The sequence below is a fragment of the Misgurnus anguillicaudatus genome, chromosome 18, assembly GCF_027580225.2.
Source record: "Misgurnus anguillicaudatus chromosome 18, ASM2758022v2, whole genome shotgun sequence".
NCBI lineage: Eukaryota > Metazoa > Chordata > Actinopteri > Cypriniformes > Cobitidae > Misgurnus > Misgurnus anguillicaudatus.
The window spans coordinates 24385799-24411075 of NC_073354.2; the positions used below are offsets into that span (position 1 = coordinate 24385799).

Here is a 25277-nt window from a genome sequence, read left to right on the forward strand (position 1 = left end):
ATGGACTATCCCTTTAACGCCTAAACATAAAGGTACTGAAAAAGGTTTTTAAACTATAAAGACATAATAAAGAAATGTAAATGAATAGTTTTTGTGAAAACCAAAAATTATTCTTCCAAGGCATCGGTGTTAAAACGCTTTGTAGCACCTTTATTTTTATATAAATAACACTTGTATTTTATTATTGGTAGTTATGCAAATCCTTTAAAACGGTCAACTATCTAAAGCCATCTGTCTAAAGTGTTTGCACATAAATATGTTGCTTTGTTAAAGGGATACTTCACCGATTTAGCATTCAGCTTTGTATCTGTAGAAACCCGGTCATTCAGTAATACTGCCATGTTTCCCTCCATCATTTCCCCCTGAGAGGAGAGATATCTGCATTTTGGTTCTGCAAAAAAGTCCTCCGATGATGCAAAAATCGTCATATTACATCATCGGAGGACTTTTTTGCAGAACCAAAATGCAGATATCTCTCCTCTCAGGGGGAAATGAGGGAGGGAAACATGGTCATTCAGTAATACTGCCGGGTTTCTACAGATACAAAGCTGAATGCTAAATCGGTGAAGTATCCCTTTAAAGACACATAACACAGGAGCTATTATTAGAGAACTCAGTAAAGAACCAACATGTGTTACTGAATGAAGGGGAGCATTATGATCTTATGAGGGTCGAAGTCTGAAGATCATGGGATTATGGTATTATGATACATTACAGAATCACTTCTTTGCACAGTCACTTAGCATTGCTGATAGTTGCAGAGCTCTCCATTTGCTGCTGATCATTCTCAAATGCATCATCCCCTTAAAAAGGTCGCATGAGAGGTCAGCTGGAGGAGACATCAGAGATGCTGATTAGTGTGTCAGAAACCTAAGCTGTATGACTTGTGTACCATGTGGCCTCTTTTGATTAGACAATAAGATCACAGTCAGCAAACATTACACAGACCCAGGAGGTCTGGCAGATTGAGTGTATTTTATAAAGGGACGATGGCATAAGGGCAGAAACATCTGACCCTGTTGGGCATCCCTGCCCACTTATCTCTAGGTGCGGTTCATTGCCCATCAGCTGGAAAAGACGGCAATAAAGCCTCTTGAGAAGAAGAATAATGGGCAAGATTTTAGGGAGGCAATAGGTGGCCACTGTGGTGCTTGATGTATCAGAGATGCAATTATCATCTGAGGATGTAGATGTTTTAGAAGTATTTGAAGTGTTGGTTATCTAAACAGGATTTGGATACATAACAGAAACCATATGGTAAATAATCTTTTTGAATTACAGACAAAGAACTGTATGAATTGTTTCTTTCCATTTATAAGAACCTAATTGCGAATTCAAATATAAATGGGCACAGCACTAACTGTAAAACAGAGCATTAAAACCCAATGTCACATTCTTAATTTCCCTGAAAGGTGCTGTAGTTGATTTTTAAACAGATTTATGGCCTTGTAAAGCAATAACCTCTTTTAAATCATATAATAATGTGTAAATTAAGATGAGGGGTTGTGACCTATACAATTACTTCCTGCATATTTAGCTCTGTCTGATGATTAAAGCACTGTGCACTAGCATCTCTCAAGTTTAAAGTAAGCAGTCTCATCACCGTAGCTCTTATTTGTTATTTCGCACTCCCATCATCATTCAGGTCAATGGGATTTAAGAGGAAATGGCAAAGGTTATTGAGGAGGGTTTTTTCAAGCATCAGGCTTGATAATTTTTTACTCTCTCTCTCTCTCTCTCATGTCAACATACAGACTTTTTTAAACAGTGTTAATGGTGTGGAATTGATTACTAATTGCTGTGGACTGGGCTGTTCTGACGGCAGTATTGACTACAACCATGCAGAAAATGCATTTGAACCCATTCATAATATTACTCTGGTGCCATCTATTGATGAAATGCGAGATTCAACAATTTGTTGATTTCGTCATGGCTCAATCGACTCTAAATAAACTGTGACCCTATGACTGTGACGAAAGGGATGTTTTATATTTTTGAGTAAATTCAAAAATAAACTTGATGTGGATTATTCCTAAGTGCAGCAAAGTGTGGTTTTTAATATTTTACGCTGATTCAAAAATTATTAACAATGTATGGCTCAATCGACTCTAAATGAACTGTGACCCTATGACTGTGACGAAAGGGATGTTTTATATTTTTGAGTAAATTCAAAAATAAACTTGATGTGGATTATTCCTAAGTGCAGCAAAGTGTGGTTTTTAATATTTTACGCTGATTAAAAATTATTAACAATGTCGTGCATGCGTGTTATAAATATTAACACTGTGAAATGCGAATATTAAATTATCATATTGCATAATTTGACTGACAACCCGGTTCACCGAGAACGTCAAAGTACCGCGAGAGCAAACTCCTCGCGTGCTTTTGAACTGCTCTCGCGGTACTTTGATGTCATAGCCCCATTACTATGCGAAGCTCAGCGTCGTCGACCACGTTCATTCATCCATTTGCGGCCACAAGAGGGAGACGTTAACAACGAAAATGGCGGAAAGTATGGCGCTGGAAACATGTCTAGCTTTTTTGTTAGCCGATTGTTACGATGATGAAGATATCCTTAATGTAAACGTGACTACCAAACGACGTAAAACCAGGTAAGGAAAAACGAATGTGTGTAGCTCGTGTTTAAATTAAGTAAACAGACCGCATCGTTTGCGTCGTGCAACGCGCGCTTTTTATGCTCTGTTTACACACTAGCATACTACAATGAAGACTATAACGTTTGAGATATCCACGGTGTTAAAACTTATTCTTTTGACATTCATTTGTTTTCCAATACAGTGTTAATCAAGAAAACGAACGAACCGCTCCTCCACAAAGGTAAGGTGATTTACATGGCACTGATGGTGTTTATAAATAAACGTAAGTCTAACGTTGTCCGTTTCACAGGGCTCAGGGCCCAAGAACCAGTTCCAATACTGTTCTGGAAATCCTGACAATCGGCGACTTTAAAAGTCACTTCCGGCTGACACCAACTCAAACTGAGGTAACGTTACTTGATTATTTCTTGTTGCAAGAAAACATTGTGGGGCGGTTTCCCGGACGGGGCTTAAGCCTACTCACAGACTAACTTAAATGTTAGTGTTGTCTTAATCGAAAACAACTTGCTTTGACACATCTTAAAATATATCAGTGCAGGTGTTGTGTCTCAAGATGCACACCAGTAATGTTTATTTTTAAATCATATTTTTAAAAATGACTTAAATATCCCAGTTCTGTCTTAAACTAATCCCTGTCTGGAAAATAACCCATGTGAATTCTAATGATTTTTATTACAAATACAATTTGTGTGTTTTGACCTTGTTCCACTATGATTGAATGGTGTAGTTGGTTCCCATCTGTCAGATTATAACATTACACTAATAGAACCCAACCCGTTACAAGTAGAGAACCATAATGGAGACTAAAAGTTTTCATTAAAAACCAATACAACTTCCATTATAACTTTCTCTCATATTGTTGTTTGGTTCTGTGTACTTGTAATTTAATGTGTCATTAAAGGATTAGTCCATTTTCTTAAAAATCAATCCAGATGATTTGCTCACTACCATGTCATCCAGGGTGTTGATGTCTTTCTTTGTTCGGTCGAGAGGAAGTTATGTTTTTTGAGGAGAGCGTTCCAGGATTTTTCTCATTTTGGTGGACCCCAACACTTAACAGTTTTAATGCAGTCTAAAATTGCAGTTTCAACTCAGCTTTAAAGGACTCTAAACAATCCCAAACGAGGCATAAGGGTCTTATCGAGCGAAATGATTGTCATTTTTGGCAATAAAAGCATTCCTTCTGCTAGAAAAAAATGTGAACAACAACGTTCCAATGTGTAATATGCATGAGAGCTCAAATAAAACAACAAACTGTTCTCAAACTGATATGTGCGCAGTTTGATTGAAATTAATTGGTTTGGAAAAAACAAGATTTCTGAAAAATGTAAAAATGTGAGTTATCTCGTTTTGGAACCAAACTTTTAATTTATAAACAAATTGTACATTTTCTGTTTGTGTGTGTAACATTTGTAGGAGTTGGTACGAGTGCTGAAACCCTGTAAATGGACCGCAATCAATCAGGAGGGATGGACAGTGTGCCATGCAGTTCTTGCTAGTCTGTGGACTTTGTCTACCCAGGAGTCTTTTCAGGGTGTAGCAAGTCGCTTCCATGCCACCGAGACAATTATTTGTGATCAGCTGTATGAATTTTGCTCTCTGGTTACCAGCACATTGGCAAACAAAATCCACTGGCCCGAGGGGAAAGAAGCAGAAATGTCCGTGAAGGGGTTCTATTCTACTGTGGGCATACCGGGCACCCTCTGTGTAGTAGGAACCAGTTATATTAATATCGACAAACCTACTGATGTCCCAGACCCAGAGGTATATAAAACAGGGCAGTCCTACTCTGTAAAACTAATGGCTTTTTGCAACTACAGGGGTCGTTTTACCTATGTGACTGCAGAACACCCCAGAAGCTGGCTTAACTCGAGGGCCCTGTCAGCAACAGAGGTTGGCAAGCTAATGCAGGAAGACCCAGTGGTTTTGCTGCAAGGCAAACACATCATAGGTGATTGCACGTACCCGCTTTCCGAGCACCTTCTTACCCCATTTCCTGATTATTCAACACTGGGACAGAAAAGGGAATGTTACAATCGAAGAGTGCAGTCAGCACTTAAAGTGGTCCAGGACTCTATCTATACTTTGAAGTTTAGCTTTCAGAGGCTTAGATATCTGCAGAAGCATGACATTTACCAAACTAACATAGCTTTGGAGGCCTGCTGTATTCTATATAACATGTTCCTTGAAACATGTAGCATGCCAGCAAACTGGGTAGAGGAAAATACTCCCCAAAAACCTTTCCATGAACTACCCTATGGGCATTCTGGAAGTCTCGGTGGAATATCTAAGAGACAGGACATTGCAACTACACTTAGACGAATTAATAAAAAAAAGAAAATTGTGTAGAAGTAGATATTTATACTCATCTTTGGTTTGACAACGCACCATGTTGTTAAAGAAAATCAAAGTTTCAGTTTATTATGTTTCAGTTTTTTTACAGTGATAACTAGGATTGAGTATACTGCAGTAAAATGTTTTTAGTAACAACAAAAAGTCTGTCTATTAAAAGTGTAACCTCTGTAAATATCCAAAAAATTGTTATCTGCAGATCATTTAGTGTTAGTGGGCTTGTAAATTACAAAAAATGTTTTTCAATTTTGGAAACTCCTTCATGCTGATGTACAAATAGCTGTACTGAATATATTGTTTTTACACTCAATTGTTTTGGTGTGGTTTGACTTTTTCTAATAAAGAAAATCAATACAACGAAAGAAAAGGATATCTTTTTTATAGTAATAGTGTTGACTCCTAAATAAGGTATGTTTTACATTTCACATTTCATGTGAAAAACTTTATTCACCAATATATAGATACAGTTGTGTTCAAGCAGTGTACTAATAAAAGTGAATAATGTGCAAAAAAATGTTATAAAGTTTATTTCCTTATTTCAAATGTATTGAGAACATTACATATTCAATTCCAAATCAAAGCATTAACAAAATTATCAAGTCTGTCTTATTTTAAACGAAGGCAAAAAATATTGAGCTGTTCAAAAAAATAGCAGTGCCAACATTTTTCTTTGTAGGCACTTAAAACTGAAGAAATTTCTTAAGATTTATTCTTTAATCTATTTAGTTACTAATATTTAGTGCATAACCACTGCTGCACATCGGTCTCAAATCGAGTCAACTAACTTCAACCGACCACAGTTCCTGTCAATTTTTAGGTTTTGCATCCGAAACTGCATTTTTAGCGACACCCCACAAGTTTTCAATGAGGTAGAGATCAGGGGATTGAGCTGGCCACTCCATAACCTCAATCATTTTTGTCTGGAACCAAGATTTTGCCCTCTTGCTTGTGTGTTTGGGGTTGTTGTCTTGTTGAAACACCCTTCTTGCAAATAGTTTGGCTTCAATCAGATGTCTTCTGATAGTCACAGACAGTACTTACAGATCATTTTTGAACTTTTCTTCCATGTGTTGCAGCTTTTTGTTGCCATTCTAGAGCATTTCAGATCATTTTAGTTGAGCACCTTAAACTTTGGGGCTTTTTTATATTTTTACACCTCTTAAATCAACTTTTTAATCAAATTGCGTTGTTCCTCTGAGCAATGAGGGAACAGTCCATTTTACTTAGAAATTCAGCAGCAGATATATTTTATAACAATGGGTGAAATATTTGCTTTCCTTCTTACTTAATGAAGGAAAAAAGGAGCAGTTTTTTCACAGAATGAACTAATTTTCTTATCTTCACACTGCTATTATTTTGATCATGCCACTTTCAATAAATGAGTCAATTCCTCAGAATAAGTAGTGTGGATATCATTACAAATGGGTCTATTGTTTTTCTATCACACTATTAAATCTGTAAGTAAGTCATTTCCAATGCACAAAATATTACTGCTACTAATAACAGTGGTTTATCAGGTTACTAATGTTGCATTGCTATTTTTCTGAACATATATATGTAACTTGCATACTGATAGATGATCTGAGCATCTTTATTATTATTATTACATCACTTCACCTTCTGTTTTCTCATTCATCTCTGTATCTGCATTGTGGCTTAACTCATAACAGAGTTAACAGTTTTTTGGGGGGGGGGGGGGGTCTCCCGGACAGGGATTAATTTAAACCAGGACTAGGCCTTAGTTTAAGTAGGAAATATAACTAGTTGTAACAAACATGCCTTACTAAAAACATTAAGTGTATGCAATTTTGAGGCAAAACAAAGGGCACTGGTGTATTTAAAGATATGTCAGGGCAAGTTGTTTTCAGTTTGGATAGCTCTTACATTTATTTTAGTCTAGGACTAGTCTAATCCCTGTCCGGGAAACCGCCCCTTTAAGTAACGACTGAGTTATTTATCCCCGACATGAAAGAGAGTGAGTTAGATCTAAATCAAAATTATAAAATCTAAATAAGCATTAAAAGTTATAATGAATTTTATAAATGAATTTATAATGAATAAACTGTTAATCGATTAATAGGGATGCACATTTTCACTTTTTGGGTTTTAATTAGTACTTTTTTGATATTACTGATCAATTGTAATTGTTTAACTTATTCAACAAAAAATCAGTTTTAACAGTGTCATCAATGCTGTTATTTGTGTTTGGTGAAGATTAAATAGAAGTTTAAAAAGGTATAAAAAAGACTCCAAAGGAAAAAAAAATACAAAAAACATTTGTTATAGGTGGGATAAAAAGTTAAGTTTTTAATTAGTTTTGTGAAATTACACATTTTCAGTTCGTTTACATACCCCTTACAGATTATTTGAGTTCATTTTCAAAGCAACATAAGACACTAAAATGTATTCCACAAAGCTTTTAATATTTTAATATTGTGTGCTGCCTAAAAGTGTAGTGATGTGCACAGGGTTCATGCAAGATGACAAAAAACATTCTACATGTAGAGATCAGAATTCATGGTAGGAAATATTCAATACATTCCTTAATCTACACATTAGACAACACACAGAATACGAAGGCTGATTATTTTCTGACAATTCAAATAACATTATCTTCATCTTATGGCAGTTTGGTTTCACACCAATTAATGAAAAAAAATAAATCGTACAGAATCAAGTTTCTGACAGCAATGGACCACTTAAGGACACAAGTTAAAATCTTTATTGAAAAAAATTTTTGATGTGGGAACTAGATACTATCCAGTGTCAATTTTACACCATCTCAATCTGATAATGAACCCACTTCAATATAGTCTGGTTATATAATATAGACGAAATACATTTATTTTGGGATCAATAGCTTGGAGATTAAATAATTTATGTTTCCACTGCGGTAAAGGCTGTATTGACTGTTGTGTCCCAAGCTTGAACAATGACACTTAGCAGGATGTATGAAAAACATGAAGAAATAAAAATATTAAATTAACTTATAATTCTGACCTCCAAACTACCAATTTGAAATTTTGAACATTGCTTTTATTCCCCTCAAATCTAAAACAAAATGTTTCTTGGAAATGGTATATGTAAGAATAAAAGATCCATAAACCAGTCAAATGGTTAATTAAACAATTTTTTGTTTACCTAAATCAAAACTTTAGTTGTAATATTACTCAACCATTGTAAACCACTCTGAATTACAAAAAAACAATTGGGGGGGTTTGTCCTTTTTTTTTTAAATTTAAAAGAACACAAACACTTCAAAAAAATAACTCCAACTCAGTGGGAGATGACACAAGGAGGAGTAAGTAATGACAGAATTAGTAACCAAGTAAACAGAACTAACTAAAGATGTACTGTGACTACGGACATTGCCAATCGGGCTCATCTAGAATTAGTTTCCAAAACCAAAAAAGCCCTTGAAGTAGCCTGTGATGCCACCTTTGCCCTTTTGCTCAACCTTGTCATCAAGAGGTGGAAAAGCAACATGGTTGAGTGCCAGGTCAAAGAAGAGAGGCTTGCATGGGATTGGCTGGAATTCTGGAGGGAACTGCACCAGATTGGGCTGCTTGCTCAGGAGGATGGGGTCATGTCTGAAAGTATCCAAATGCTGAGACAGAGGCGTAGTGTCTTTAAACGGCTGTTGCGCAGGTACCTCAGCAACATCCTCGGTGTCCAAGATGGCTGCGGCCTGAAGGGAGTACTTTTCAGTATTGACCTCAGTAATCAGCTCCTGGACATCCGGGAGATCCTTGATGCTGTTTTTGAGGCTCTTGGCTTTTACCTGCACCTCTTTGGCATATTTCAAAACCCTTTCATATAGAACAAGAGCTTCACTCCATTTCTTCACAAGAACATAAGACTGCGCTATATAGAAACACCTGTAGGCCTTGTGCACCAGAGTCTTGAATGCCACCTCTTTCTGAAAGATCTGATCTTCCTCTAGACCCTGCAGAGTTGACAGCTCAGCTAGACTCTGTAAGATGATATCATAGAGTCGTATGAGGTCTTGCGGTCGCGGTCCTCTCTTGTTCTCATCAGTCTGGGGTTCCTTCAGTTTAGCCTGCAGTACATGAGCCATGCTCTCATTTCTTTTCACTACGGTCCACAGTTTGATATATGTCAGGTAGCTATGCAGGTATTGAAGATTGGACACCTTGCCACTTTCAGCATTGTCTGCGGCCCTCTGCTTCACATCAGTCCGGAGCTCCTCTCGGACAGCCTGGATGGTTTCTCTGCACTCTGCCAGCAGACTCTCATACAGATGCTCTTTTGTCTCCTCATTATCTGCCTTTGCAATAGCAGCTTCATTGTCTGCCAAACCCAAAAGGAAGATCCTGGCCTTATCAATTTTAACAGGAACCGTACGACCCCTCCACTCAACCTCACTCATCATAGCTGCCTGCTTAGCTCTTGTCTGGGTGATCAGCACCTCCAATTTTTCAGCCATCATGCCGCCACCTCCTCCTGCACTCAGTCTCATCTGCATGAGGTCATTTATAGCATTTTGATCACCAATGTTATATGCACAGTATCGGATGTTTGGTGAGATCTCCTCCACTCTTTGATGATAAAGCACTGCTTGTTCCTCAGTAAAGGCACTTGCCAGTTTCTCATATATAGTCTTGCACTTATTCAAGGCTTCCATGGCAGATTTCCATTCTTGAAGTTCAAACTGGACCATTCCTGTCAGATATGCAATGTATGCCTGAGCCTCCAGTTTGGTCCTGGCGTCCACACGAGGGCTTTCACACAGCTTTGCCAACTGCTCTCCATGTTTAGCAGCCTTTCGCAGACGAGCCATAAGGTGGAAACGCTTCCGGGGCTCCGTGTTGGCTTCCTGTTTTAGCTGCATAGCATAACTCCATGCTCTTTCTGCTTCCATTAATACTAACAACAGATGTCTGCTGTCTGAAAGCATCTCCACTGTCACCTTCTTCCCAGTATACTTGTGCCTGTTGCCCATTTTGAAGCCCAAAGTCTTCCTCAGTCGACGAAGGCGTCTTGAGCAGTATCCCCTGTAGCGCTGGTAATCTCCATGCCGGAGTCCATGCTGTAGTTGGGAATCCTTAATGATCTGCAGGATCTCCAAACCTAGACTCCCGTCGATATCGTTCTCTTTATTTTCGTCCATCGTCTGTAGTTTCACCTGATTCGTCTGCTGTTCTGTGGCCATTATTCAAGAAGAACACGTCGTCGTCGCCTACTCAAACTGTGTGTTCGTTGTTCAGAGAGAGGTCGGAAAAAAGAACGTACTCCTGTAAAGCGCGTGCGTAGGACACGTACACCACTCCCCGGGAAGGGCGCACGATTTTTACGTGTTTCATAAATGTAATACGTCAAACAGCGAGCGCTGAGTCGATATAAATACGCCAAAGTAAAAGTCTTGAACAATCTCGCAAAACTTAGAAATGTATTTCAAGCCCCACTTAACAAACATTTCTGAGGGCTATAAAATACATAACGCGTGATTAAAAAATACAATTTGGGTTTATTCATGATTCCCAGCTGTTGAAATCAAATCTGCGTAAAATACGACAAACCAGCCGACTTTTATTTTGAAAGCAATCGCTATCCATGGCAGAAACTGCGTGTACGCTGGCTTCATTTAGCTGCATATGTGATTACTAGTCCTACAGTGGAGCGACTGATAGGGCGGCACAGCGGCGGAAAATATTGGGGTTTAGTGCCGCTGCGAAATGGCTGGGCAGCAGTTTCAGTACGACGACAGTGGCAACACTTTTTTCTATTTCCTCACGTCTTTTGTGGGACTAATAGTTATCCCAGCCACCTATTACCTTTGGCCTCGGGATCAGAATGCGGGTAAGGCCCCATATGCTAATGCTCAACTAGCTAACCAGTTACCTGCAGCTTGATGATCAGTTCTTGTAACCAGATGTGACCTCTGTGAGGACTATTATTTGACGTTGTATCACGAAAATATAATCCAACGTATAATAAATCAATTTAATGAGGGCTGAGGGTAGACGCAAGAATGATTGACACCAAGGCAGTCGTGATTTTGTTTATTTGCAGCATTAGCAGCTGTGGAAATCTATATTAGTTAAAATTCTTATTGTGTTTTGATAATGCCACTGTCGAATTTTAAGTATTATGTGAATAGGAATTGAACAAATCACGACAATGTACTACTTCACCAATCGCACTGTTCACTCAAAGCGCCGTGTTATCCGAAGAGATAAACTCTAGCCTGTCATACATGTTGCTCAATGCAAACATAATTTTACTGGGGCGAAACGTCGCGTTTAATGGGCGATCCGAGTCAAGAAAGATTTTTCGACAAAGGCTCGTCTTTTTTGTAAGCTTAGATATAAACATTAAGCTTGATTTAGCTATCCAATTATATAGTAAATAGAAGAATCATCTGGCATCTCATATATGCAATGGTTATCCTCTGTTTTTTTTTTAGCGTATATGGCTTACTTTGTTGACATTATACGTAACATCTGTTAGATGTTAGTTTTTTATGTCTGCATGAGATTCAGTGCTACTTTTCGTGTTGTTTTACAAAATGTTGCTGCAAAGGCATCTGTTCAGTTGGTCATGATGGTTGTTTCATCTTCGTGAGAACTGATCGACCATTTCTTCTAGATTTATGAGGCATTACACCTTTAAAGTTGTATTTATTTCTAATCATATTAACATGTTACATCAATACTTTCTGTGATGGTATTTTTTGAATCTGAAAAAATGTTTCATTGGTGTTTCAGCTCATAATGGCTAATTTTTCCCTGTCCACAAATAAAAAATTTTTTGTGATATGATACCTTTAAATACTTATGTTGAGATTTTGTCACACTTGCAAGCAGATCACGTAATCTGAGATCACATTCAGATAAAGCACATTTTGAATATAGTATTTGTAATAAGTGATAGACTGATATATCAGCCGATAGTTTTTTATTTATTTATCGTAATCGGCCAATAAATCTTTCTGTTTCTTAAATTTGTTGTTCCTAATGAGAAGACACAGATGTAAAGCCAGAGTCTGACAGACATTAAAATGATCAATCATTATTCGCTTTTTAACGTGTCGTCAGACAATTTACATTGTGTTATGAGGAGTCAGAAGTACTTTAAAATGGTAAATTTATAAATCTTATGCATGAAAAATGTTTATTCACCAATTTTATATTTGTCTCTGATTTACTGTAATCGGCCACATTGCTTGCTTAAAGGTACACTCCACTTTTTTTTGAAAATATGCTCATTTTCCTTTTTGGTCAGCTGAGATCAGCTGATCTCCGGGTATGGCGGTACCAGTTTTAGCCGATATGGGTAGGAACTATACTCTCATTTCAGTATAATTATCAAAAACTTTGCTGCCGTACCATGGCTGCAGCAGGCGCAATGATATTACGCAGTGCCTGAAAATAGCCCCTGCTATTGAAAGTTACCAAGGGGACTATTTTCGGGCACTGCGTAATATCATTGCGCCTGCTGCAGCCGTGGTACGGCAGCAAAGTCCTTGATTATTACGCCAGAATGAGAGTAAAGACCAATGGTCTAATCAGGTTCAACGAATTACGCTAAGCTATACTAAAAGTGGTACTGCCAGACTTCCTGAATGGATTCCAAAACGGTAAAATCGAGTGTCCCTTTAATATCGTATTTGGCAATTTAAAACCCCATATCAATCGACAACAGTTTTTGCACATAAAATATCAGATGTATTAATATAGTAATCATTCAGTACCAGAGTAAACATCAAAATGCCAAGGTACAATACCATACAACTTTATTGTCATCCAATGTTAAAATATTTCTCTTTGACCACAGCAGCAATACGAAACAAAACACATACAATATAGTTATTACTATTTTAGGCTATCATTATCATTTCACACCATTTATTTGGTAGCGACTTTATGTTTGCATGCCACACGTAAACCAGATAAGACAAAATGCTGTCCTTTTCCTGACTGTTGTCTCTTTTGTAAATTGCCAGAACAATTGCGGTTAAAGTCTTTACGAAGAGTTCATGGAAGATGTCTGTGGTATCGCCTTCGGCTTATGAAATCACAGCAGAGCATTGTTCCAACACTAAAGTAAGTGATTGTGATTGTTTCTGCATGTCATTGGAAAGGGTTTTTTTTGAACGTACGAATTACTCAATAATAGTTATGCTGTGTAGCAATAATGGGTGTCCTGTCCGGCTTTCTCATTATTACACATACTGAAAGGCAGTGGGTGGGACATGAGGTGATGATGTAAGATTAGGGGTTGATGTGTTGCTATAAAAGCATTCGCTGGTGCATTCGTATGTGTGAAATTGTGAAAGTTAATGCTTAAATAAATATATATCAGCTGTCTTATTTGTGTAGTTAAATACTACATGGTTTTATTTCCCCTGTGTCATCTTAGAAAAGCAGCCCTGTTGTTTGGGTGGGCAGTATTTCTTCTCCTGGCTTATAAGGTGTCTAAATTAGATCGAGAGTACCAGGAATATAACCCCTATGAGGTCCTCAACCTGGAAGCAGTAAGGACTCGATTGTTTTTTTCCTTCTTCATATTCACATTCGGTCATTTTAATTTCTGTAATGCTTCTTTATAAGTCACTGATGTGTTGTGTTTGTCTTTAGGGTGCATCTGTCGCTGAGATTAAGAAGCAGTACAGAGTGCTGTCTCTAAAACACCATCCTGATAAAGGAGGAGATGAGGCCACGTTCATGAAGCTTGCTAAAGCTTACTCAGCGTAAGAATGCTGTTGCCACCCATTTCAGTCATGTTGCCCTTTAGATTTAATGCAGTGTTATTTATAGCTGTCGCAGCTCTTTAAACATAAGCCTTTGTTGGTTATGTGGTGTGTAAATAATTGTACAGGACAAGGAAGTTGTTTAGAAGAAGTATCAATCAAGGGTTTTGTAATATTTGTATTTATATCCACGCTTGTATTTTCTCAGTTTGACTAATGAGGAATCACGGAGAAACTGGGAGACTTACGGCAACCCAGATGGCCCCAGAGGTGAGGACCTTTAAATTTCGTTATCCCAGTGTTTCATAGCGTCATTATTCCATCTTTTCTCTGTTTTTTCTTTTGATTAGTTACAAGTTTTGGAATCGCTCTTCCTGCGTGGATTGTCGACCAGAAAAATTCTATGCTGGTAAACCTCATCGACTCAGTTTTGGACTTTTTTTGTCAATTTTTAACTATAATTGAAATGATGCTATTTTGTGTCCTCAGGTGCTGCTGGTCTATGGATTAGCTTTTATGGTCATACTTCCTGTGGTTGTGGTGAGTCCAGTCTTCTAGTAACAAATAACATCTTGTTTACTTATTAGTTGATATAGTTATTAGTTTATAGCGAAATTTTTGGAAACCGTACAACAGCTTGTATTCATTCGTGCATTAATGTACGTGCATGTGTGTTTAGGGTACATGGTGGTACCGTTCCATACGCTACAGCGGTGATCAGATCCTGATCAACACAACCCAGCTTTTCATGCACTTTATGTACAAAACACCTACGATGAACATGAAACGTAAGTCAATCCTCTTTAGTGTGCAGGATTTAGGTTATCTGTAAATATAAAAACAAACTATGCCCTAGTGCTGTTCAGATTTCTTTAGTGTCTCTAGTCTGAATCTCTCCTCTGCTTGAAACGATTGGGAATGGTGTTGACAGCGGCGTTTGAGTTTGATCCTCGTAGCAACAAAGAAGCTATTATAAGACCAACAGACAACATAGAAGTTCCCCAGGTGAAGTAGTTCACACATAAATATATTTGAAGAGTTTGGTTCCAAAACGAACGCAATAAATCCATTTTGACTAATTTTGGTAAAAACGTGTTTTCTATACCAAGAAAGTGACAAAATGAAAACCCCTATTTTCTGTTACAAATGTTCACACAAGCATTTTTAGGTTATAAAAACATAACAAATTCAAATCTATAATTTTATTTTCAAAGATTTATTATAAAATGCTATAAATCTATTGAATCAATATATAAATGTGCATTCATGTTATATTCATTTAGTTGACTAGTGGTATACACTGATTAAAAAAAAAATCAACATTAATGGAATTATTTAAAACACTTACTCTGTCATATTAAGAACACTGACATTGCTGCTGACATCCTTGGGATGTCGTCGCTGAACTTTTTTGACAGCGATCAGCTGTAAAATGTTTTGGTCCTGCTCGATTTTTGTTGGCATTTGTTAATGAAAAATTTTTCATAAGATCCCCTGGGGTCAATGTGTTAGCATGACAGAAGCTTGATGCTGTTGGGAGTACAAGCAACAGCCGTCTTTTTCCTTCGACTGAGTGCCTCTCACGTAAATTATAAATTAGATTTTGATGGCTAACGTTTCTTCCCCGCCACAGAAAACCACCACAGGTTTATCAATGCCGTCAAAAGTATTATTTTGTTTGTTTGTTGATCGTGAAGTACAAAGTAGATGAGGAAAACTAGGATTCTGTGTGTATTCAGTGTGCCCTCGTTGTTTACAATTCGTGGAATGATGCGCTGTGATTTGTGGAGTGGATTTATTGCATTCTGCAGAAAAGGAGGAGTGGCGTTTATCGCGCTTTGGGAAAAAAGGGAGAAAAGATGACAGAACAACTCGGCGGATATTGGATTTTGCGTAAAATTAAGAATTTACTTTTTCATACTGACCAGATACAATACTGATTTTGGCAGTAACTCATAAAAAACATATATATAAAACGTATTTTATGTATGTACTGTAGAAAGGTTTTTGTGTCGTGTGTGCTTGACATAAGCGGCCTGTGGATGATCTTCTTTATATTTCTAATGCTGAGCATAATGCATCTCTCTTTGCAGTTGATTCGGGAGCTGGGAAACATTAATGTTAAGAAGAAGGAGCCTCCGTTTTGCTATCCCTACAGTCTAAAGGCACGAGTCTTATTACTAACACACCTTGCTAGGATGGAGGTTTCTGAGAATATAGAGGAGGGTATGAATTTAAATCGCACACACCTTTTTACATATATTGACATTTGGGTCAGTGACATAAATGGTTTGGCAAATAAATTTTTTTAAATTTGTTTTAAGGCATGCATCAAATTTATTTCAATGCAAATTGTATTTATGTTAATTTTATGCAATAAAAAATTACATTTGCAGCATTTTTATAAAAGTTAAGACTGAATGGACCTGAAATTGTCAAATGGTGTAATCGCTAGAGATGCTCCGATCAGCATTTTTGGGGCCGATCACCGATTACCGATCACCAAGATCATGATCTGCCGATCGCCGATCAGTGCCGATCACAGAATGGCAGTGGAATGGGAATCTTTTATCTATAATCTAGCAGAGTTTACACCATTTGTAGAAATAAAACTAACTATAAATTAGGTATATTATTGTTTTAATAGAGAATCAAATAAATAAGCACAACAAATATTTCTTCTTGCAAAGAGAAATGTAATATGCCTTTAAAAAGGTTTATGTCTGTTAAAAGTAATTAAAATAAAACACTTCACAGTCTTTACTGTATGAATTAAATATACACGCATTCGTATGAAGTACAACAGTTCTTCAATGATGAGCAGAGAGTAATTTTATTGAGAGATGAATTAGGTTACTGTAGCTTTAAGACGTGGGAGAGATCATTCTCTTCACGTGCACTGATGACCGGCTGCTGTGTATACGTGAGGCGGGTGTCCGCAAACAAGAGCAGCTGTGAGGAAAATGGAAGTTTAAACCTTCAAAACTTTAAAACGAATGCAAGTAATAAACTTTCGACATGAGGATGCAATTGTCCGCGATAGATATGTGTTGTATACGCTGTTTGATAGGGATGTGAAGACGAATTGCGCTGAGGACCAGAGCGCGTCCTCATAGTCCGCAAACAAGAGCAGCTGTGAGGAAAATGGATGTTTAAACCTTCAAAACTTTAAAACGAATGCAAGTAATAAACTTTCGGCACGAGGATGCAATTGTCCGCGATAGATATGTGTTGTATACGCTGTTCATTTGTAGCAGAGATGTGTGTGTTGCGTGTCCTCATAGAAAATACGCATATCTCTGTAAATGCAGAGAGGGAAATCACGTCACACATGAGCAATGGGTTACAAAATGCTCGCACTGTGTAAAATGTTCTCTAATTGCAGCCGCATCAGGAACGCTATGATGACAAAAGTAAACAGAAAAATCGGCTCATGAGATCGGCAAATTTAGTGAGTGCCGATCGCGTCATTTAATGCCGTTATCGGCCGATTACGATCGGCGGCCGATCGATTGGAGCATCACTAGTAATCGCCAATTGCACCAAAGAATAAAATATATATAAAATATTTTATCCACCTTGATGGCATGTAAGCATTCATAAATTAAAAAAAAATAATAATAATTTTATTAGTTGTTTCTAAATGTAAATTTTAATGCGTTTTTGTAATATTTGTCCTGACATATGCTGAAAACATCTCTGTTTTCTAAATAATCTTTGACAAATGATGTAAAAATGTATGTAAAAAAATCATATTACACTTAACTAGAAGATTAAAATTTATTCCACATTTTTTATATATTTAAATAAAAAAAAAAACAGTACACCAATAGTTACACCAATTGACACAGAATGTTACACCACATTGACATGTTTGCAGTTATCCCTCAAATATTTTTTCACAATGAAATAAAACCAAAAATTTTAGACTTGGTCCTCAAAAAAGAGAATGTATGCAAGTAATCTGCAAATTTATTTAGAAATTTTAACCTGTTACATTTAATTTATCCATATAGACACAAAATAATTAATGTCACGTCATTGACCCATATTTTTGGCGATCAGATAATTATATGGATTAAATAAATTATTGTTAATTTATTTTCTGGGACTTTTATCCAAAGCTGCTATTCGAGCTGTACATTAAATAATACATTATTCTCATATATATTCTCTATAGTGCCATGGTCTGCCAGTTGTGCTAGTTGTTTATAACACATGGTCAGTAACATGTTGATTTGGTTTTGTTTATTTAAGTATGTTTAAGTCAAATTTTTTATCCCTTTCAGATCAAAGGTTTGTGATAAAGAAGTGTCCTGCCTTACTACAAGAAATGATCAATGTTGGCTGTCAACTTACCATGATGGCAACCAGTAGAGGAGGTGATTTCACTTATAAACTCAGATTTTCACTAATAAAAGATGTATGACTAAACTGGTGTGTGATTGTGTAGGCCTTCGGGCTCCCAGGCTGACATCCATAGAGAACTGCATGAAGCTCTCTCAGATGGTGGTTCAGGGTCTACAGGAGGCCAAGTCTCCTCTCTTGCAGTTGCCTCATTTTGAAGAGGAGCATCTCCGATACTGCATCTCTAAAAAGGTATCAATTCAACTTTTTTTTATAGTGATCCTATAGTTGATAAGAAGAGTATATACTGTGGGAATATTTTGGGATTTATTCAAAATTATAGTCATGCGCACATACAGTTAAACTATGGTTACTATGCCAGATGAATGTGGCACCTGACTGTCTCACTTTTTCAGTATAAGGTGCGGACGCTGCAGGATCTGGTGAGTCTTAAGGACTCTGACAGAAGAAACATGTTGAGGTTCCTCGGAGAGGAGAAATATGATGAGGTCATGGCTGTCCTCGGCAGCTTCCCTTACCTCCACATGGAAAGCAAACTTCAAGGTAGGTTGCTTGTATCTTCAAGTGATCAAAAATGACAATTGCTTGTGATTTATGTACTTGATGTTTGTGGGTGTTTTATCATTCCACAGTGCTGGATGATGAAGACAGCCATAACATCACAGCAGGCTCCATCGTCACAGTTACGGTCACCTTGACGAGGAAGAGGATGTCTGTGAGTAGCACATTTATAAGATTGTTGTTTGGACGTAGGGACCTGATTATGGTTGTGGTGCTGTTACAACAGGCTTCCACAAGAGGTCACTGCTAAGCCTGTTTCAGCAAGTCTTATTTGATCAAATTGTATTGAATTAGAGCAAATGCATTGCACCGAACAATGCCCTACGACGTTATGTTTGTGTTTAGGAGATGTTCGAGAAGGAGGAGACCCCACAGGTGCCTGCAGAAGAAGCTAATACAGAGGAGGTTGTGGTATTTCTGTTTAATTTGCTACATGTACATCAAAGATCATTTAAAAATAAGTAAATCTATTTGGTTCTAATACTTGTCATTTGCAGCAAGGTGATGCCAAAAACAAAGTAAAAGTTTGGCAAAACAAGAATAAAGGAGCTAAAAAATCAGCCAAGTCCAAAAAGAAAAAACTGACTAAGAAGAAACCAGTCACACAACCAAGTGTGCAAGTAAAGGGAGACAAGACCAAACAGGCCAATGGCAATGTGGCAGGAAATGTAAGGAGCCAATCGGAACTCTAGATACGTTTGACTGCTTGTCTATTGTGATAAATGACGTGCTTGCACCTTCTTCATCCACAGGAAGTTGTTGCTGCTTCAAAAGAGGAAGAGGATGAACTCTCTGATAAAGGCAGCGAATCAGACGAGCCAGAGGGAAACAAGGACTCGCCCAGTGAAAGAGACGAAGAGAGTGACAAGCAGAGCGACACTGAGGGGGATGAGATAGCCGGAGATGATGAGGAGGTGTGTGTGATGATTGATTTAAAGTGGCATTTGATGCGATTATGAAAAAACGCCTAATAGCATCTTTTCTGAAGGAATGGGAGGCCCTGCAACAGAGCATTCAACGCCGAGAGAGGGCGTTACTGGAGACCAAGTCAAAAATCACACACCCTGTCTACAGCTTGTACTTCCCTGAAGAGAAGCAGGAGTGGTGGTGGCTCTATATCGCTGATAGGAAGGAGCAGACGCTAGTGTCTATGCCCAACCATGTGTGCACGCTCAGAGACACAGAGGAGGTTAGTAGTGCCACTTTAATCGTAAAAGGATCCCAATCTTGATTCAAACACCCACCCAATTTCACCTGTCTAATAAACCTTTGCCAAAAATCATACCGGAACATTCAAATATGTTGCACCTGCCACTGAGCCAGAAAAAGCAGTTATCATGTACAGGTATAATATCATTTTTTTTTCTTTTTGCTTTGCAAATAATTAAACCATCACAGAAGTACTGGAGTGTCAGTTTGCATATAAACACTGATCTAGGATCTAAAAAGAGCAAACACCATTTGAAAGTTACTTGTCGCTTGAAGTTAAAGAGTATTGTTCGATTTATGTTTTTACATTCCTTTGGGTGTGTAAGTGTGTATTAGTACATGTTAACGATATGCAAAAGGTACAAACCCCAAAGTAAATGATGACGCCAGTTTTTGTCTCCAACGTAAATCTCTTTTCTTGGACTACAACAAACACACAGATTGTAGGCAACAGTTTACTCCCTGGGATTGGTAATGTAGGCAAGACCGACATTATCATAATTCCTCCTGCTTGGACTCGCAGCCTGTAAATTTACTCCTGTTAGCATTGCGTTGTCACCGAATCTTGCAACCATAGTAAGGAGGGTCACATTTCCGTCTGACGTCAGATGTATTCAGGCCAATAAACGTACAGATCAGCTGGCCAATCAGAGACACGGAGCTTTTCAAATCCGTGCGTTTCAGGAAGAGCGTGAAATCTGGAGCTACAAAAATGTACGATATGTGGAAAAATAATGTGTTTTTTAACCACAAACCACGCTAACATTATATTATACAAAATACATAAAATAATGTTTGTTTTTTTAGCAATGCAATAGGTGCTCTTTAAGATTGTGTCAGTTACATTGCTTTGCCACCAGGTGGCGAAAAGTGACTGTTAAAAATGTATTTGTATTTATCATTGAATCGTTAATTAAAGAGATTGATAAAAAAAATGCAGATTCATCCAGAATTTAAAAAGTCAAGTATTTATGAAAGTATCGTTGAATTAAGCCCCCCATTGCCCAAAAGACCCCCCCCCCACTCACTCTATTTCTACCTTATAGTAATAGAACGTATTAGAGCTTGGCATGACTAGACAGATGCATATTCATTGCAAAATAACCAAACAATACGAAATATGTTGATTTTTGGTTGTTTTATCCTATTTTTATGCTTTTTGTTTTTCATTTTGAATCATTTTAAATGAATGGTTTACCCAAAAATAAAAATTCTGTCATAATGTTCTCATCCTCATGTTGTTCTAGATCTGTAGGAATGAATTTTTTCTGATGAACACAAAAGAAGATATTTTGATAAATGATGGCCGGATTTTAACAATTGACTTCCATAGTAGGATAAAAAATACAATGGAATTCAATGGCTACCGTCAACTGTGTGCTTACCATCATTTATCAAAATATCTTATTTTGTGTTCATTAGAAAAAGAAATTCATACAGGTTAAGAACAATATGAGGATAAGACCGAATTTTAATTTTTGGGTGAACTATCCCTTTAAGTCATGTTAAGGTCTCTTTGGAAGTCTGTTAAGCCCCCCTTGCGGGCCCTAGCCTCCTGGTTGAGAAACATTTAAATGGATTTAAATTAAGGAAATGATTCAAATCAATGAAACATTTATAAAGGAACTGCAACAATTAATATTTGGGCAGCTTCTTAAATTATGTAAATTACATTTTGTTAAGTTGCTATTCAGAATCATGGGAGAATTGTTTATTTGATTAAAAACTACTGTGATTCTTAGTTTATCCAGAATCAATCAGCTCTAGGGTTAGGTGACCACCACTTGTTTGCTCTTTCCCATTTTTTATTTAATTTAACGTTTTATTTTATTGTAAATTTCTTTTCTTTTTTCAAAGGAAGAGATGAAAAAATGTAGATTGTCTTAATAAGTTGTTAATTGTGGCAGTGAGTTGTCGTGCTGGGATTGAATAATGCTTTCCTCTTGAGTGCATAGTCCCATTTGAGATGATGCAAGATTTTCATGCTAATCATTAAATACTTTTTTGCAAATCTTGGGAAGGGAAACTAATGCATTCAGAGCTTAAAATCATTATGGCAAAAGCAAATCAGTAGAATTTTTGCAGTGTGCTGCCATTTTAATGCAGTTAAAAGGATGGATAATAATAGAACGTGAATGTTTTACGTGTGTGTGTGTGTGTGTGAGAGAGAGAGAAAGAGAGATGTGTTTGTGTGGCTGGCTGAGTGCTGTGAGCTGCATAGATTTCGGCGCAGCAGTTTTCCCCGTAGCCTGTTGCCAGGCAACCTCCATACTGCAGTCTCTGTCTGGCTAGCAGTCAGCCAGACGCCTGTCATAATTCTGTCTGACATAGCGGGTGCTTCCTCTCTGTGAGAAGCATGAGAATATAAGGATGTAAACAAAAGGAACATAAATCTCCCCCGTATCTCTGTATTACTCCTCCGTATTCACAGCGTTATCACATTTCGCTGAGCTTGCGGTTGCGTCACCAATGACTGTAAACTTCCTGTTTGTCTTAGGTTGAACTGAAATTCCCCGCTCCATCCAAAACTGGAAACTATCAATATTCTGTGATCCTCAGATCAGATTCTTACATGGGATTAGATCAGATCAAGCCGCTTAAGGTAAGGTTTTGTTTGTCAGGATGGATTTTGTTTGTTTCTTTATTTACTATATCTTTGTTTTGATTTTTTCCAGCTGGAGGTTCATGAAGCCAAGGCTATAATGGATAACCACCCACAGTGGGATATACCAGAAACTGAGGAAGAGGAGGATGACCAGGAAGACAGTGATGGTATTGAAGAGTCTGAGGAAGATGACGAAGACAACGACTAAATCAGTCAATTCATATAAACTTGAGCACAGCTCAGACACCCATGTGCCCACTTATACACACACACACACACACACACACACACATACATGTATAGCCCCAGACCTTTGACGTCTTTTGTGTCTTCTTCTGGGTCTCCGCACGCAGGAGGATGCTGATGCCCCATGTTCCTGTTTAAAACACAGGAATCACAGATCTGTCCGAACCTCTTCTTTGAACCATAAGACTTGAGGAACTATTGCTTATTTTTTCCCCACATTCATCCGGTCATTATCAGTGGGTTGTCGGAATGGTTGTCTGTGGGGTCCAGCCGTGTCTCAGATTTCTCACCATTTCACAAAAGGTGTTTGACCAACCAACACGTCAAAAAAATAAAAACCAGGTTAGAGCTGAAAAATCGCACACCTCACGACTGTCATTTTTCAGTGTCTGATGATACTTCAAGGGTATTTTCTACCTTATTTTGTAGTTTTGTGTAGATTAGAGTTCAGATTTACCAGGTGTTTCCACTTTTTATGAGGCTGTGTGAAGTATAATCTGGAGTGAACCACATATGGCGCTTTTCCATTGGATAGTACGGCTCGTACAGCTCACTTTTGGAGGTTTTAACTTCCACTTGCAAACCAGGTAATGTCATCATCTGTGCTTTGTTGTACAAATTCCCAAAGTCCCTTTTAGCGGTGATAAACATCTGCATGCTGAGAATCAAAAACACCATTCCATTAATAAAATCCTGTGCGTTTGTTTGTATCGCTTTTACAGTGATGTCACGGCCATAGAGATGGTGCAATTGTAACGATAAGTCTCTAATCCCATCGACACTGCAATGGAAAAGCAAACGGAGCCAAAGCTAGCCGATCCAAGCGGTACCGAGCCACGTCGTACCACACAATGGAAAAGCGCCAATAGACACGTGTATACGTACTGAGCTTTAGCGAGAATGGGTTATGGGGCTGCTATGGCTTGCATTTCAGTTTGTCTGTTCATGAAGTCTGGAAGTATTTACATTTATGCATTCGGTAGACTTTTATAAGCATACGTGTTCCCTAGGTTTCGAATTCACAACCTTGGCGCTGCTAATGTAATGCTCTTACAGTTGAGCTACAGGAACACTATCGAAGTGCTACCGTGTTATGAGTCAGCTTCTTGTCACAAATGCAGGTTTTGAGCTTTGCTAAATAATGACTGCAGACATTTCACATCTACAGCTTAGTCTGATTTAACTCCTTAAGCTAAAAGTGCTATCCTGCTGTTCCACGCATAACCGGATAAATATCATGCTGCTTTCACAGTACAATATAACCACATGGTTCAGTTTGATTCTGTTTTGTCACCCCCCATGCCATTTATTTATCCAGTTGATTTTTTTTTACTGGAAATCCCCACTGCAACAGTTACAAAGACACATTGTCTGTAGCATGAATGTACAATAGTACATGCCTTTTTAGCAATTACACAAATTTGTTCCTCTGGCCGTAGATCGATAAGGTGAACATTTTACCCCCCAAATTATAATGGTTATGGGACAAAAGCATCTACGTTGTTTTATTGTTTCCCTAGAATTGTATGCCACATAGTTTAGCTGTTTATTTTTTTAAATATATATATATAGATATTAGTCTTACATTCCACTTTCAATGCAAACTAAAAGTTTTTTCACTGTACCAATTATTAAGTGGCCACAAATAAATCGTCATCATATTTTGCATTTGGTTTGTAAAACAATTACATCAATATGAGTTAAGGGAATAATTAGGGTTCGGATTTATCTTAAAAGTCTCACTTTATTTTTGTGGGGTGAAAGATGCGGGTCAAAAATGTAAAAAAAAAATTATTATCCAATTTGTAATGTTTCTTTGCACAGATGAAAGGTCTGTCTAAGGCGATGAATAGTGATTGTGAAAAGTCTTAGTCTGTATTATTCTTTCTTTAAGCAGATGGGTTAAGCCAACCAGTGAACATATTTGAAATGTATGTTGTTAATTTTACATATGTTGTTAATCACAGGAAATTGAATTTACTTGTTTTTTTGCCAATAGTTAATCTATGTATTTTATAGGTCTATTTGAAAAACTTTAAACTTTTAATAGAGATTGAATATTATTTTACTTCCCCCGCCCCTTCATTATTATAAACAATGCATTTCTTGGTAATAGAGAAAAAGTGTCATATTCTGGCTGCATGTAACACGCTCATTCACAACCAGTTTTATAAAATGGTAAAGGTTTTACAGATAAATAGACATTTTAGTATTATAGCTCCAAAAAAAAGAATGTAGCCTCAGAATTAATGCTGTGACTTCAGTGCACAGATAAGAGAAATCAAGTCTTCACATACAGAAAACCTCACTGGCCAGAAAAAAGGGTGAATTGCCTATAGTAAACAGTATCTGCCACTTTTGTTTACAAGAAAACTGTCATTGTAAATGGAAAATATATATTATTTGTATTTAAATTTTTTGAATAAAATAACTTTTCAAAAGATTTTCTTTTTGGGTAAATCAACATACACAGTTCAGATTTGAAGGTTGGATATGTGCTACCCTGTCTGTAAAATCCAGGCTATAATAAGACTGAGCATCTATTTATCAGATTAGGAGCATCAAAGATTTCAATATTTGTCATGGTCTCACTCAGTCAATATTA

General features: G+C 37.4%; 3 protein-coding genes across 3 annotated transcripts; 2 read left to right on the top strand and 1 right to left on the bottom strand.

Moving 5' to 3' along the window:
* The first annotated feature begins 2450 nt into the window (after positions 1-2450).
* Positions 2451-5337, top strand: LOC129429825 (uncharacterized). Its single transcript, XM_055186771.2, has 4 exons — positions 2451-2612; positions 2800-2838; positions 2908-3004; positions 4035-5337. The coding sequence occupies exons 1-4, from the start codon at positions 2503-2505 to the stop codon at positions 4965-4967; spliced, it is 1179 nt and encodes a 392-aa protein (XP_055042746.2). The 5' UTR covers positions 2451-2502; the 3' UTR covers positions 4968-5337.
* Positions 5338-7246: 1909 nt separating this feature from the next.
* Positions 7247-10288, bottom strand: srp68 (signal recognition particle 68). Its single transcript, XM_055187118.2, has one exon. It carries the CDS (start codon positions 10141-10143, stop codon positions 8362-8364), a length of 1782 nt encoding a protein of 593 aa, XP_055043093.1. The 5' UTR covers positions 10144-10288; the 3' UTR covers positions 7247-8361.
* Positions 10289-10563: 275 nt separating this feature from the next.
* On the top strand, positions 10564-25115 carry sec63 (SEC63 homolog, protein translocation regulator). The gene is made up of 20 exons (XM_073856149.1): positions 10564-10790; positions 12937-13036; positions 13353-13467; positions 13571-13683; positions 13892-13953; positions 14034-14092; positions 14173-14223; positions 14363-14465; positions 14588-14688; positions 15777-15909; positions 17973-18065; positions 18137-18282; positions 18447-18594; positions 18684-18766; positions 18958-19017; positions 19110-19280; positions 19365-19526; positions 19601-19801; positions 22319-22423; positions 22497-25115. The coding sequence occupies exons 1-20, from the start codon at positions 10667-10669 to the stop codon at positions 22632-22634; spliced, it is 2268 nt and encodes a 755-aa protein (XP_073712250.1). The 5' UTR covers positions 10564-10666; the 3' UTR covers positions 22635-25115.
* Positions 25116-25277: the final 162 nt, after the last annotated feature.

Coding starts and splice junctions, on each gene's coding strand:
- LOC129429825 (XM_055186771.2), top strand. CDS start 2,503: ATGGCGGAAAGTATGGCGCTGGAAACATGTCTAGCTTTTTTGTTAGCC. Junction 2,613..2,799: donor ACCAAACGACGTAAAACCAG/GTAAGGAAAAAC, acceptor TTTCCAATACAG/TGTTAATCAAGAAAACGAAC. Junction 3,005..4,034: donor TGACACCAACTCAAACTGAG/GTAACGTTACTT, acceptor TAACATTTGTAG/GAGTTGGTACGAGTGCTGAA.
- srp68 (XM_055187118.2), bottom strand. CDS start 10,143: ATGGCCACAGAACAGCAGACGAATCAGGTGAAACTACAGACGATGGAC.
- sec63 (XM_073856149.1), top strand. CDS start 10,667: ATGGCTGGGCAGCAGTTTCAGTACGACGACAGTGGCAACACTTTTTTC. Junction 14,224..14,362: donor TCATACTTCCTGTGGTTGTG/GTGAGTCCAGTC, acceptor ATGTGTGTTTAG/GGTACATGGTGGTACCGTTC. Junction 19,018..19,109: donor AAGAAGCTAATACAGAGGAG/GTTGTGGTATTT, acceptor TGTCATTTGCAG/CAAGGTGATGCCAAAAACAA.